Raw genomic sequence first — 16,312 nt, forward strand, 5'->3', positions numbered from 1 at the left:
AGATAGATATATAAAAAAATTTAGAATGCAATATTTTGCACTAAGTTGAAAATACTGTAGTTTAATTTTTAAAGATTAATTTTTCTGGGGTTTCATTTTTAAACAAAGTAATTTTCAAAATGAGCAGGAAATTATTATGAGTTAAAAAAACAAATTCTTTGAAATTTTTCTTAAGAAACTGCTGTCTAAACAAAAAGTCAATGACAAATTTAAATAACGAAATCTCATTTGCATAATATCAATTTATTTCCTAAAATATCAGTAATTGATCAATTGAAATATTAAAGTAATTGTAAATTAAGCTCTGTTATATAATAAATGCAACTAAGAAGTCTTCAGTGAAGTGAAGATGCAAATAAAAGTTTAATAATTTTATCAATAAAGAAAAGCATATTTATCAATAAAGAAAAGCATATTTATCAAGATTTTAAACATAATGACTGATCTTCTCTGATATGAGAATTTGCAAGCTGCATGGTGTTTATATGTTTGGTTTATTCTTTTATACAAACAGATTAAACAAAGAGAAGAGGCATAATAGCTAGTTTCTATTAAATAATGAAAAGCATGCAGTACTCACTTTCAACTGTGAATTCTCTTGCTTGATTTGATGAATTTCCTCTTTGAGCCTTTTATTTTCTTCTGCAAGTTTCTTTAACTCCGAATCTAGATTAGATGTCTGAAACAAAACAGTATATACATAAACTTTTTCTAATTTTAAGTACTAAATTATATTTTTAAAAAGGGAGGACAATAAAACTTGCAAATTGCTTTAAAATATCCACTTGCATAATCAGCGTTGCTACACAAATCTGGAAAAAAAAAAAATTCTCTGTGTTTTCTCAATACACATATTCTAGATACGAGGTAATAGAATTCATGTGCTGGTTATAATGGAACATGGTGCTAAGACGGGGGAAAAGAAAAGAAAGGAAGCAACAATTGAACATTATTCGAAAAGCATATTAAAAGGTTTATATTTACCTACAGGAGGAAAAAAAAAAAAAAAAAAAAGATTTTATCTTTATTTAAAATTTAGCAAAACAATACTTTATGGCCTAAAGTACATTTTTTTAACTATTTCACTTTCATTGAACATAAGTGAAAATATTTCCGACATATCATTGGATGCCTTAAAGAACGAATATGAAGCGGATAGCTTTAATGCTCTTAAAAATTCAGCTTTAAATTATTGTTCTTGAACTAAAATGTTCAAAATTAGTCCCTGTTTTCCCATATTATTTAGGTTTATTTTCTTACAAAGCCAGCAGTATGCAATAAATAGATTTTGTGGAACTTCTCGCATCCATTCAACAAAATCAGGATTTTTTTTTCTTTTTTTCATCTGTCCAATTAAATACGGATTTCGAGCAGCTCATTGTTTTAAAAAAATAATTAATTTACTTTGAATAAGTTCACAGTTTTTCAAATAATAAACAAACCATTCAATTAATTCGAGAATGGCCAACAAAACACCACTGCATTGTTTCCACAGATTGAACATTGGTAATCCCACCAGAGAAATTTATTCTCGTGCAGTTGCAAAAGTTTTCTGCATGCTCATTAGCTGCAATTCAGGAATCTCATGGGGGGAAAAAGAACCATCTTGCATTGAAACTGAACTGATCTATACAGAAAAAAGTGAATACATTTCTGTAGTACACAATCGCAAATGGTCTTGTTTAGTTTTTAGAAGCTATGATTATGATCTTTTGTCCTTGAAATCTTTTGAGATCAACATTTTTTAGGTAGGAAAAAAAAGAAACTTAACATTCCCTGTTTTTATAAGAATCTTCAAATTTCTCTGCATTTCCCCCCCCCTTTTTTAAAGACAATTTTTAAATTCCCTGTGTTTTCTTGGTGGCGTGGCAACTTTTATTAAATGTAGAGGCTGCTAAATAGAGGCCTCTAAGATTAAATTACAATTTGCAAATTAAAATAGAAATGCTCAGATAAATTTAAAAAATAAAAAGACTGATAATTACACAAAAGAATATAATAAATAAATACAAGTGCATTCATAATATAATGAAGTTATTTTATATATAAAATAATTTACAGATGGAAATTTGTTCAATAATAAACTATATAATAAATTCTGAGCACTTCACATACAAGAAATTATTAAGATGATATAAAGTGTCAAGAAAAAATATTATACTAATAAATGCAGTTCAATTATAAGATTTTTCACAATTTCATATTTTATTTTCACCAAGTATTTAAATAATACAGATATAATAACTAATAATAATACAAAAGATTCCCAAAAGTTAACATGGAACAATAAAGCATGCTATTCCAAGACACACATAATATAAAGAAGAAAGCTAACCAAGAATTTTCAAATGAATGCAAAAAAATTTCCAATTCTCATTGCTACATTACATTATATTATAATTATATATATATATATATATATATATATATATATATATATATATATATATATATATATTCTTTCATTTAATCATGTTTCGGAAAAATTATGCTTTTAATAGATTAGTATGCTATTTATAATGCTTCTTTCTTCCAGCAGCAGTATTTAGAACTTAAGAACTTTTGAGTTCAAGAACACTGTTAATCCATCATTTATGACCAAAAATATTGACACCTTTCACACATACAAATAATCGATCATTTTTTAACTTTCTTTTCATTTATGCAAGTTTTAAAACTTATGTCAGTGACACTTGTTTCCAAGCTGTTTTGTGCATATAGATTTCTTCATTGCTAATAATAACAAATATCCACAATAATTTTACATAATCTACAGCTGACATTAATGCAAGGAATGTATGTTAATTGTACTTCAAAATATCAGTTCTCAGTATTAATTTTATGCATAAAGAAGGAATGAATCACTGATTTAAGGATCACTGCAAAATTCTTTTAGCAAACTAAAAAATATTCATATTTGTCCAATGTGAGAAACAGTAGTTCATAAAAGGTATTTCAAAACCAGCAATAGGTGGAATCACAGTAATTATGATAAAAAGAGATGTCCATCACATTTATCGCACTACTGAAAAGAAATGTTTATTTCTCAATTTACTCATAACCCTACTAGATCACTGTAAATAACTACAATTATTATTTGATGATAATTCCTTTTATTTATAGTTATTTCTTAATTCTATCTAATTAGTTTCCTTCTATCAGAATTAAAATTCTTTTTTTATATCAGGAAGAGATGCTAGTCATTCATGCATCTCTTAGTGAGAGCTTGATTTCTTAAAATTTTATTATTTTCTATTTTGGGCAAAATTATCAACACTCAAAGTTTAAAGAATCTCTAGTTCTATCTTTTCCAACATTCATATTACAAAAAACTTTCAGCTGCTCAATTTCAAACAATCCATCATACCTAAAACTCTTGCATTTCAAAACAAGTCATTTCAACCTCTTTACATGTCGATATTGTTCCACACATTCAGCTTTTGTTTTATATAAATTTAACTGAATTTGAAAGTGGGCACAGAATGCTGTTATTCACTTTTGTGAAATGAATTCATAAGAATTTAAAAACAAAATGACAAACAAAGCCAAATCTAGAATAGTACCTGAAGCAAGCTAGCACCATGCATGAAAACAAGCAGAAGCAAATATGCAAAAAACAAGGGGAAAAAATAGCTTATCCAAAGATATCTGCAACAAAAAATTTTAGTGTTTCCTTCTTTTTTTTTTCTGGAGGCCTTTTGAACATTTTCAATAATTTTAAAGACTTGACAATATAATAAAATTCTAAAATTAAAGACAATGTAAAAATTTCCATAAAAGCCCAGCATAACAACAATAAAAAGAAATCATTAAGTAACTGAAAGCAAATGTGAATAGCAAAGGGTAGGCTATGGTTACCTTTGGATAGGATTTTACAGTAGAATCGACCACAACTTTATTAACAGCTGTTTTGTCTTCTCCTTGCACTGCATTGGTATCTAAATTATTCTGAAATACAGGCAACCACACAAAGGCAACACTTTAGGGATGGGTTCACACAGACACAAAAATATTAGTGCATGCAACATTCAATAAATTTGAGTCGGAAAAATGAAATTAACTAAAAATCATAATTTCACAAAAATTAATGATTTAGTCATAGGTCTAAATATTTAACAAATTATTAATACTAATAGTTTTTATCAAAAGAGAAACTAAGATATGTTAATGGAAATATTTAATTTTTATAAATATTAAAAACTGTCATCATACAATGAATAGTCAAATAAAGGATGATGCTCATTCAAACATTCAGGTTTGATGGGATGGTTGGGAATATAAAAAGAAAAATGATTTCACATACGAAAGCGTTTTTGTAAATGTCATAAAAGGATACAACAGGTCTGGAACTAGAAGGAAAGGAAATAGTACAAGCAAATGATAAGACAAATGTTTATATTATCACCTTATGTAGCTACAGCAGATGACAAAAGTATTCTATCATTTGCCACAACATAATATTGACAGTGACATTCCATTCACAGGTGAAAATTTCAATAAAAACCAGGTATTTTTGAGATATTGCTGGAGGGAAAAGATACTCATGCTGCAAAATAATGCAGGAGTCTGATACAAAAGATTTTCCATGCCCTCCTAAAAGGAATTAATGCAGTTGCCTAGTCACATTCCAATCTTGCATCATATATCAAATGCATTTAATCTAATTCATGAAATATATACAAATCCATGTCATTTAGGAGAAATCACATTATGAAATGACTGTTGGATAACTTTGAACATGAACAAGGTTCCAAAGATGCAGCGTCGGCTATTTCCTAGTACATAAGTAATGTATAATGTCCGTACCTTCATATGTGAAATCATTTTTTTGTGTTTGTTTCCCCCCCTCCGTACTCTTTCCATTTCAGTAAAAAATAAGCAAGTGCATATTTAAGGAAATTTTAAACCTAGAATTTGGGGAAAAGGAAAATACTAGATAAAAATTTGTATTTCTTAACTTAATCATATTACAATCAAAAAGAAGCATTAAAATTTGTCTCAATATCCAGACATGTTTTTGATGAGAATTACCATTCAAAAGATTCTAACACTGTAAAATTTGCAGGCAATTTAAAGTCAGAAAACTAACTGTACTAAACAATGTGGCTATTTTATCATAACACATGAATATATATTCTCATGAGACATACTGGCATTAATTTTCCAACAACAATAATATTATGAAATAGTAAGAGAATCTAATATCTTTGTGCTACAGTTGTACTGACAAACAATACCAGAACTACTAATGCCCTACTATACAAATTGTTTAATACTGAACAAGATCTTAGAACACAATTCCAATATTCATATAAAAAATAGCCAGAAAACAATTATACTGAAATTTTATTTCAAAACCAGCCATATTTTCAAATGAGTTTTAATCTTTATAAAATTATCTATCAACAATCTTCCAAACGATTTTTCAAGTATAAAGACCTACAGCACAGCTATTCTACATATGTGCCGCAAGAAGACATATTTAAGTGATAAAAATAGAACAATCAAATTTGATTTTTTAGCAAATTTAAATTTCAAATTTAATCTTTTAAATTTCATACACTTGAGACCACAATCACAACTGAAGATCACTTAAGTTAATGTCATATTAAAAACATGAAATATTTTTTTCTTGTCATGAAAGTAAGCAATGAGTTCTTTAAAATGATTTCTTTATTGCCTTTCATGATTAATAAAAGGAGTTTCAGTTTTCAGCAGATTAAGGCTCCTTTATTAAATCCATGATCTAGCAAAGCAGCACCCAAAAGAGGAGGATGTGGTAATGTTTTCAGAGTTAAAATAGATCCAAAAAGGATCTATTCCTAAATTTAGTTGAGACATCATTTAATTTACACACATGTAAACTGAGGAACATACTAAACTAAACTCAGTGGCACGACAGCCCATGTGGGCCAAGGCTTACAGTGCCCATATCTGTTTTCTTGACCAAGGGCTCCAGGATGCAAGGAATATGTCCCAGTTAGGAGGTCGGCCTAAAAATGGCCCGAGAAACCTCAGTGTTTAGTTGTCAAGCATGCTTGGTTCTCAGTTTATTGACCCATTGAAGGGATGAAAGCAACTGAGGAACACAGGAATTCAAAACATGCGCAACTTAGAAATTAAAGTTAAGTTTCAATTCAAATGATTAAGAAATGATTTTAAGAAGGCAAATGAACTGAAATTATTACATATTTATATACAAAGGTGTAAATATTTATATTCAAGGGGTAAAAAATTTTTAAAGCCCTTTAAATTCATCTTATAAAGCCAAGGACAATATGTGTAACTACAGCAGGAATTGGCAGACTTTTCCATCGTACAGGCTACTTTTAATTTTTTCAAGTTGTTGCAGTCCACCCAGTGGCATAGGTCTACAATATTTCTTGTAACTTAATAATAAATACGAAATACGTACTTACTTACCTAGCCACAAGCAAATAATAATAGCAAGATACAAACATAATAATAATAGCCGCAAATATAATATCAAATGATGTATTTAATATCAAACATTTCAAACTACAATAAAAAATAAATCATTTTCATTTAAAATTAGTTTTTGTAGTTAGAGTTAGTAGAAGACTTGGGCTATATACTGTCTGCCAATCTTGAATATCTCAGTAAGTAATTACTAACTGCTAATCTTTCTCTGGATTCTAAGAGGTCTGTGAGACGGCAACCATATGTTGTCTTAATTATATTCATCATTGAAAATACAGATTCATTTAGATAGGTAGAGGCAAAGAAAGATGTTAAATGATACACAATTTTTTTTAAAAATTAGGATACTTAACTTTGTTTATTAGATCCCAAAAGTCATTTTTAAATTCTGAATAATGTGCTTTTCAAATTATGTCCTTTTAAAGGAGAAAACCACCATTTTCCTCAAGAAATAAAGAGAATATAATGTTTCATAAATATGTTTCTTTTAATATGTGCTTCTTAGTAAAAACGGTCACCATAAAATGTCTTTGGGGTCCACTGGTCGATCGCGATCGACATAATGCCCACCACTGAACTACAGTAATGTGACTATGATGAATTTACAGAGACAAATTACAGCACCCCTAACGATGTAATAAGGATGCTACAAAAATAAATAAAAAAATAAAGGACATTGAAAAAAAAAGTCCAATTAGAAAAATGAATGCCATACTATAATAAAAATATAGAGAAAAGTTTCATGTAGTTATCTGTAAAATTACCAGATATATTTGTGATTAAACATATGAAATATTGACTTGAAAAAGAGTTCATAAAAGTGAAAAATGTATTCTTTGGTACTCCCTCCCCATCCCTGAGAATGTTTTTTAGATTTTTTTTTCTTTTTTTTCCTTTGTTGCTCATATTTCATTTCACTTTGGCTAACTCGAAAAAATACCAGAGTATTTCTTGTAACTTCCTTATATCATTACTGCAAACTGTCTCAATAAATTCAGCTTAGTCACAATATGTATATGTGTGTGTGTTACTTTCTGACTATACAAAACACCATTTAAAATTTAAAGAGTTTAAATTGGCTTTACCAGTCATCAAATCAAAATGGGTATAAAACCATGGCAAATTTAGTAATTGTCATTTGGCAGTGGCTTGCACTTTTGTATTGTGTGTAAGTACATTACTTTTGGATAGCTTGTCTGACCAAAAAGATTGCAATAATACTTTTTAAGTAAGATAATGCAAAATAATGAGTTTATAAGGAGTAGCTTTGATAATAAATAAAATTATACAAAACAAGAAGTTAATGTAACTGAAAATGCTGAAGAATCAAATACATGAAAGTTCAGTTGGAATGAACAAAATTTAAAAAGTGTAATTCTTACATTTTGAACAGTTCCATCAGCAGGCAAGTCAAAGACACACCTTAACTTGGAATCCATGAGGCTTTCAGGTTTGGCATCACGCCACTAGAAAACATGAAAAATTAATTTTTAAAAAAGTAAGCAATCTCTACTAAAATGAAAAGGTGTTTAAGTACATTGGTACTCTAATTTTCCAAAAGCTACCAAACTTGGTATATACTTTTGAGTGATAGAAATGGGCACTTCAAAGTTAATTTTAAAATTTTAAATAAAAAAATAAATAAAATTTTGTTGTTTTTGCAAACCAATTAAAAAAAAGAATTGCAGAACAAAAATCATTTTTACTGCTTCCAACAGTGATATTAATACTTTTACAAATTACTTTTTCAGAATCAATTAATTAAAGTTTAATTCTAAATCAATTATCAAACATATTAAATAATGCACACAAAACTCCTAAGCTGAATATTTCCTTTATCTTTTATGTATTTACAAACTTCTTTGAATTCAGCTAGAAGTTAAAAGACTGGCTTTTTATCATGTCTCTGTGAAATTAAACTCAAATTTGAAGTGAAATCATGAAACCAGAAATAAAAAATTATTGTGTAAATAAATTATAATTAAAATTGATTTTTAATGAATAAAAATTAATTTTATTACATTTTTATTATTTAATCTTGTTTTTTCTTGTTAAATTTACTCTTAAATAAGTTTTTAACAGATACTATTACTTTTGAATTGTGTATTTTAAAATAAGTAATGAGCATTAAATAAAAATGTAAAATGACTACCTAGTCTTTATGTACTAATACTCTTTAAAAAAATGTTCCTTTTTTAATCTTTGAATTCTTGAAATCTAATAAAGGTCAGTTCCTTAATACTGCAACCGTCAAAATCTTTTAAGTTGAACAGTTTGTTTTACAGAGATCAACTTGTGATGTCACTTGTTATTTTGAAGCCTTATAGCGCATGGCATGAAATAGATGCGAAAATGAATCACTTTCGTACATACATAAACTCAAGAATTTTCTACTCGTAGAATTTTTTTTTTGTCTAATTATAGTTTTTATAGAATTTTTTTTTAAAAATATATCTATTTAAAAAAATTAAATTTTAATCTTTGATTGAAAAAAAAAACAACTATTCAAATTTCAATTGATGTTTAGATGTTGAATCCAGCCCCATCTTTTATTTAAATTGACAACATTATCTTCAGCAATAATTAATTCACATTTTCAGAGTTTATTTGTATTAAGAGCAAATTGAATAGAATCAATACATGTTAAACATTAAATATTCGAATAATTTGCAAATTCAACAAAAACGGGTTCACAAAATTATTTTCACAAGATATCTGACAAAAAAATTATACTAATTATACAAAAAAAAAAAAAGACTGTAATCAATACAAGATAATACTAATAGATTTTTATCAGAATAATTTTAAATTTAAGTTTAAAAAAATTTTAAAAATCAGAAAAAATATAATTAAATAACTTTTACATCTTAATTTTTTTTGTGAACAATTTAAAAAAATTTACATATAATAAGTGCCTGACTGTTTGCCTTCTCTAATTTTTAAAATACTCAACTCAAATTTTAACATTAAAATGACAAAAATCTGACAGTATTATTTTATGTCGATAAATTAAATTAACTAATACATAAGCTTTTATTTTAATGTTATTTTTATAAAAAAATTGATTATATAAGACATTCTCTATTCATATAAATACTTATATGAATAGAAATAATAAACAGAGACACAAGAATATTATTATTACAGCAAATTAGGTAGGTAAATAGAGAAACATTATTATTATAGCTAATTTTACTTTTTAAAAAATTTCTCATTCACAATTTCAGATACTGCATCCATTCCCCCCCCCCCTCTCTATTCTTCTTTGAATGTTGTTGCACTTCACTATGAGTGAAAAATCACTTGTTTCATTAGCTTTTCTTGACAATTCTTTAATTTTTGCAATGTATAATATATGTGGGTTACTGAATATATTACAAGGAAAGTCAGTAGCATTCATTTTCTATGGAGGATAACTTACAACTGCTGTACGCGATACTTTCCACTTTGTGTTCACTAACAGATTTTTGCATGAGGTTTCTTTATCGGAACTGAATCCCAAACATATGTACACTATGAATTTGCTTCTTTCATTCTAAAAAATGGGTTTTCAAAGGAGAGGGGTAAGAATTTATTGATGGAATGCAAGTGGCTAGTATTTTTCTGAAGCTTTAAAAGAGGATGAAATTCATCAAAATACTACAGGAGGAGGTCGGATTTGAAAGCTGTTAATGTGAAAATCCTTCTAGTTCAGTTAATGCAAGCCTTCCAAGGCCATCAAAGTAATAGAAATGTGACAAGCAACAACCAAATTCACAAAAGAGCGCTGAAAAATATTACATAAGCACATTGAAGAAGGTGTAAAAATAAATTCTGTGCCATAATATTCTTAACGTGGTAAATACTTTAAAATATAAATTTTTAAAATGAATTTCTAATTAAAATTTTGCAAAATTCATCCTTAGAGAGTCTACCATCCAAAAAGTAATTGCCTGCTAAATTTTATGTCCCTTATTTCAGTGATGCTCTGTATTGGCCAAAAATGTATATATTGAGAAAGAAGATTTCGCAGGGAAACCAAAAATCATGTAAAAGTTACAAAAGGGGGGAATTAAAAAATGATATAATCTGAATCATAAAGGTTTCTTAAAACTTTATTTTATTTCCTTTAAATTTTAAATATTAGACCTAGCAGAATTTTTTAAAAATAAAAACTAAAATTTGTCAAGATTGGTTTAACAAATGATAATTTTCAAATGAATGGAGACATTTAAAAAAAGTACACCACAAAAGAAATCATTGAAAACTTATGTCTTCAAATTAAAATTTCAACTCACTGGATTTTACACAGTTGATTAAAGTAATTGCTATCACAACAAATAACTGTATAGTCAAATCCTTTTTATAATCGTTTAAAAGATCGCTAAAAACAACAGATTAACGAGAATGAATGTGTAAAGAGCATGCATGGTAATCAGAATAAAAGCAGTTATATATCAAAAATATATTTCATGCATGTGTTTAAAACAACTTCTCCCATCTCTGATTTACCTATTTCTTTTACACACTATTCTTGTATTCTTATTTTTCATCAATCAGAGCTAATATGCATAGTCTTTAAGAAAACATAAAATTACCAGGTATAACAAAAATAAATTATTCGCCATTTAGAACATTAAATGTAAAAGAAGTTTTATGTAGAAGAAGAAAACATTTTCGAGTTGCAACCAGTTCGGCATATTTTGTATTTCACATTTTTGGAATAACCATTTCAATATTTCAATACATGCCCATGCTCATTGTTGAAAAAAGAAGTGAAAAAAGTTCATTAAGCATTTTCTAAACATGGGTTGAAACTCCTGTATCCCCTTCACTAAATGCTTCCCTTTCACAGGTTTTCTTTTTTGATACAAAGACTTTTTTACAATACTTTTGATACAATACTTTTTTCAATGTATCCTATTCATTGTCTGTGGAAAGAAAAAAAGAATATCTTCTTTACACTTTGAGAACATTAAGCACTTTTAAAGACCTTTTTTCAAAAATTAAGCACTTTTAAGGTGCTTAAAAATGGTTTTCAAATTTAAGCACTTAAGGACTTTTCATGAAACTACACACCCTGCCCTTTGTAGTAGGATTGAGTTTTGAACCTTTTGCCATCATAAATTGAATTCTTAACCTCTTGCATGTACATCTTGCGAGGTTGAATTTTTAACTAAAAAAATGTAATTAGTTAAAGTTTCCCCTAAAAAAGTGTAATTAGTTTTTTTTTTAATAACCTCTTAAGCCAATTAGCTTTACGTTAATCTTAGTTGGCCAATGAGTTTTGACCTAAACTTGGTTGGGTTGGAACGATTTATGTTTTTATAAACTGTTGCATGACTTTTAAGGGAGCTTTTTCATTACTCCCAAGATGTTTGTTGCTAAAATGATCCAGATGTTAAAGATGTAATTACAGATTCTAAAAAAAAGATGATAAATGGATTTGGAAATGGATATGGACAGAAAATAGGAGCAACACTTTTTTCCCCCATATGAAGAGCTTATGAAAGGGTTATACATTACTAGCCATGTTAAACCTGCCTTAATGTTGAGAGAGAGATAGAAAATTGTGCTGTACTAGAAAATTGTACCACTGTCATCACTGCATGCACTCCTAACCTTTGTGGCATTGCCTATTTGATTAGAATGACCATCTGCTTGCTCCTTTCTATTATTTGTAGCCAATGTGTCCTGTGTTGCAAATCAGTTGTTCTCTTTCTGTGTAGTTGTAAAACTTGGTCTGTAATTCAATCCCTGAAATTCTCTGTTTATCCTGTTTTATCCCTTCCTGCACCCAATTTAACCTGCCCCCCCCAAGAGATCTAAAGAAATTAGATAGTTCTTTACATCTATTTTTCAAAAATAAGTTTATTTAGGAATGCCAAAATTTTTCTCAGCTGTAACATAATATAACGTCTATTTGTATTAGAGCTCAGGAATATGTTTGTTCATAAACAATATTTGAGGCATTTCTAATGTGCATTATATATTAAATGTCCACATGTGCATTATATATTGTTTTGAATGTGCTGCTTATTTTAATTGATATTGAGGTAATTAGATTTGATTTGAAAAACTGATGGGAGTACTTAAAAGTGCTTAAATTGCACATTGTTACATAAAAGTTATTGCACATAAAAGTTAAAATTCAGAAAGGATTAATTCCTATTTCATTCAAGATAATGTTTATTATTATAATAATTTTCTTTTTTGTCAACCATATGTATTTGGAGTAGGTCAATCTTAAAAGTATATTTAAGTTTTGTTTATATACACTTAGTTTTATTGATCATTAAAATGTTTGTAATATCATCAATAACTAAAGTATAATATGTGGAATTTGGAAGCAAGATAATTTAAATTGATATTTTTATATAATTTAATAAATGTGTTTTACTTGTTTAAACTCTGATTCTGTAATTTCTTTTCATGGATATGAGCACATGATAAAGTAGTCAGTATAAAAGAAACCTGGTAAATTTTATAAATGAACATGATTTACTGTATGATTAATTAGTTTAACGATCTAATTACTCAAATTCATCTATTTATTATCTTTGTGTTTTGTAATACCAGAGGATGTGCACACGCAAAATGAACAAAGCAATGGTAAACTTAAAAAAATATTAAGGGTTAAATAGATACAGCATGGCTCTGAAGAGTCATTGTTCAGTTCATGCGTCACAACCACTATCACACTAGTTTATTTGATAAATTTGGAAGAGAATGTGAGTCAAAGATTGTCATATTTGGCTGCTCTTCATTCCTCTATAAATGCAAGGTTATATCAATGATTAGAAATAGGGGAGGGGCGGGGGAATAACTCAGTTAATACAGTTGAATTTACTATAATCTTATTATTTCCCTACAATTCAATCCTCATTTCCTACATTTTTTCCTCTCACAAAATGAACTCATCTACTTAATATCAAAGGTCAATCATCAACATGTCAGTCATGTTATAATGCATTTTGCTTATAAAAAATATAAGGTCAAAGGTCACAAAATAGATCTTCTTAAAATAAAACAAATGTCCCTCTAAAACAAAATGGTTGCTAAAGATGGCTAATAAGATATATACTTTTGATTGCTTAGATATGAATAGTATTGAATGTAAATGAATCATAAATAATTATTGTATTTATATAATAATTTTTAAGAATTTCATATCAATTCCTTTAATTATTATTTTTCATTCATTTATATTAATCCGCAGAATTTTCACTGAAATCAATTATGAAAAGATACACAGATTTCGATAAATAATGAATTTTGGAAGATAGATGAATTTGACATTTACATTTTTAAAAAAGCTCCAATGTTATGGACTGTCTGGAACATTCATGAACAGAAAAGCACAGCTCAAGTAAGAAATTTAAAATAACTTGGCTTTAATGTCAGACAATTTGACAGAATTATGGCATTGATGATCCATTTGGAATAAAATATAACCTATATTTCCAGCAAATCAGCTGATTACATGAGGCAACTAGTACTTAACATGAATAACTTTCTTTTTCCAAATTATTGTTCTCTTATGCAATAAAGTAACAATACCAAAATGTTTCAGAAACCAAAAAAAAACAACAAAAAAAAACAAAAAATTATTCATTTCTTAACAAACCAAATATTAGAATTCCTACATTATTAGTTAAAAATTTCCATCATGAAATTTATAACAAATTGAAACGTAAGTACTTACTAGATTATCTAGATTAACATCTCCATCTGGCATTATCATTGTTTGAACCATAAATTTGTGCTTATTCTTTTCACTGGGATTATAGTCAAAAGGTTGTAACATAACTAAAGAAAAATAAACAAAACTCATTAAATTAAAATGGAAAGTTGTATCCACAAACTGTCTAGTATTCATACAATATAAGATCAGTTATAAAATGAAAATTACTTTGCTTAAAAATAATCATTAAACATTCTAAGCATATGTCTACAAAATTGCAATTCATCAATTACTAATTCAGCCTAATAATTTTAACCAACTTTTTAAGACTAAATTTAGTGCACTATCTTAGTACATCAAATTAAAAATAGTATCAAATTAAAAAGATTTATGCATAAATGACTCAAAAATCAGTCAGCAATTATATTTCCAATATTACAATAATTAACAAATAAATAAAAGAAGAAAGCAAAATACAAGGTCCCAGAAAATAAATACACTCAAATCTCTTAACAAGCCAACACTACTGTCAAGAATAACATCTTTTTTCAAAAATCTGGAATAAAAGGGAAAATTCTGACAATTTGAAATCATTCACAATATGAATACATATATATATATATATATATATGCAAGCAAAAATTTTGAAACAGCTTTTTAAAAAATTTGCTTTGCTAATTAAAAGTTAAACTGGCACAAAAGTTTCAAAAGTAGAATGTGGTGGAACAGAATTCAGAGGAAGCCCCTGGCCCACCCTGGGCTGTCTAGCCAAATATGATGATGATGAATTAAAAGTTATCAAAAATTATATTTCCCAGCATTTTATAATGTTTATTTATTTTTAATTTCTCCATATTTTGAAAACTCCATTTACTTGGTTTAAATTTTGGGAATTGCCATGCTTGTATATTTGTTGATACTTGAAAGTTCAGCATAATACAATAAAACATTTTGTGTAAATTCTAGCTTTTCACTTCAAGTAATGGATGCAAAACTGAAATATGTAATTATAAATGAACTGCTAATAAACATAATGGATCATAGAATGACTGCAATTTGGTTAAGCAATTTAGCAATTCAACAAATTCTTTAAAATATTTACAACATGTAAAACAAGGTTATCACACAAATCTGTAAGAAAAATTCTCTTTCTATTGTTTATATCTTTCCTGTATTTACATATAAGAGGAAATGTGCGAACAGCACTCATGTGCTAGTTAAAATGGAATAAGAAAACTCCACAGTTTTAATGATTGGAAAAAGCAAAGGAAGGAAGCAACAATTTAACATTAGTTGAAATAATAGATTATTAAAAGAAAGTTTTTATATAGAAAAAAATTATTTATTATTATTATATTTTATTTATTATTTATTATTTATTCAGCAAGACTTCCGATTTTTATTATCATGATACAAGCCATTCAATGATCACTTAAAAAAACATTATGAAGCAAGATTACATTTTTATTTTTATATTTATTTTTGCCAATTCATACATTTGGACTTCAATTTTTGCTATCCCCTCCCTTTTTTTTGCAATAATTTTATCCGAAATGGATTTTTAATACACACATTCTTTTCACTAAGCTTTTTTCTACTCTTCTAAAGCTTCGTATATGCTCACATATACTCATTTAGCATACTGAAGCAAATCTTTTGAAATTAGAACATTTAAAGTATCTTGATAAAAGTTTATAATAATATACACAGTTTTTTTAGATTATTTAAAGAATCTTCTTCAGATTTTTAACAAGCCTATCCTTGTTTTCCAAGCATAGCACTCATTTTCCAAAGTTGCATTGCCACATGACAAACCAAGAATTAATTTTTCCCAAACATGAGGAAATTCTTTGGACTTCAAAACAATAGAATAGAAATCACCTAAACTATTTTTTTTCATTAAATGAATCAAGTTGTTCTTTGTATACACTTAGTACAGGAAAGTCTCAAATTAGATCTTTGTGCATTCTGAATTTGCCAAGGAAAACCGTGAATAAAAAGATGAAGCAAATCAACCATTTGTTATAAGACACAGCTGTAAAAACAGCAAAATTTTTAGACCTGTGTTCCAATACTTTTTAAAATAATATTCTTCAAAAAAAAAAAAAAAAAAAAAAAAAACACCCTGCTAAAAAGCTTTTTTACTTTTTTTAATTTTAGTAACTTCATTAGTAATCTAGTAACTTGAGTCACTATTCCAATATTAGT

The 16,312-nt window shown here is 27.5% G+C and overlaps 1 protein-coding gene across 2 annotated transcripts in view; it reads right to left on the bottom strand.

Moving 5' to 3' along the window:
* Positions 1 to 16,312, bottom strand: part of LOC129988002 (vesicle-associated membrane protein-associated protein A-like) — a 29,342-nt gene that overhangs the window by 1,191 nt on the left and 11,839 nt on the right. The window contains exons 3-6 of one of the 2 annotated variants that reach the window (XM_056096068.1): positions 14,126 to 14,229; positions 7,824 to 7,907; positions 3,859 to 3,948; positions 581 to 679 (exon numbers count right to left, since the gene is read on the bottom strand). In XM_056096068.1, the coding sequence (XP_055952043.1) occupies positions 581 to 679; positions 3,859 to 3,948; positions 7,824 to 7,907; positions 14,126 to 14,229 (377 nt within the window). The remainder of the gene's footprint in view (positions 1 to 580; positions 680 to 3,858; positions 3,949 to 7,823; positions 7,908 to 14,125; positions 14,230 to 16,312) is intronic. The other variant, XM_056096069.1, reaches the window with a different exon arrangement.

This window comes from Argiope bruennichi, chromosome 10 (assembly GCF_947563725.1).
Source record: "Argiope bruennichi chromosome 10, qqArgBrue1.1, whole genome shotgun sequence".
NCBI lineage: Eukaryota > Metazoa > Arthropoda > Arachnida > Araneae > Araneidae > Argiope > Argiope bruennichi.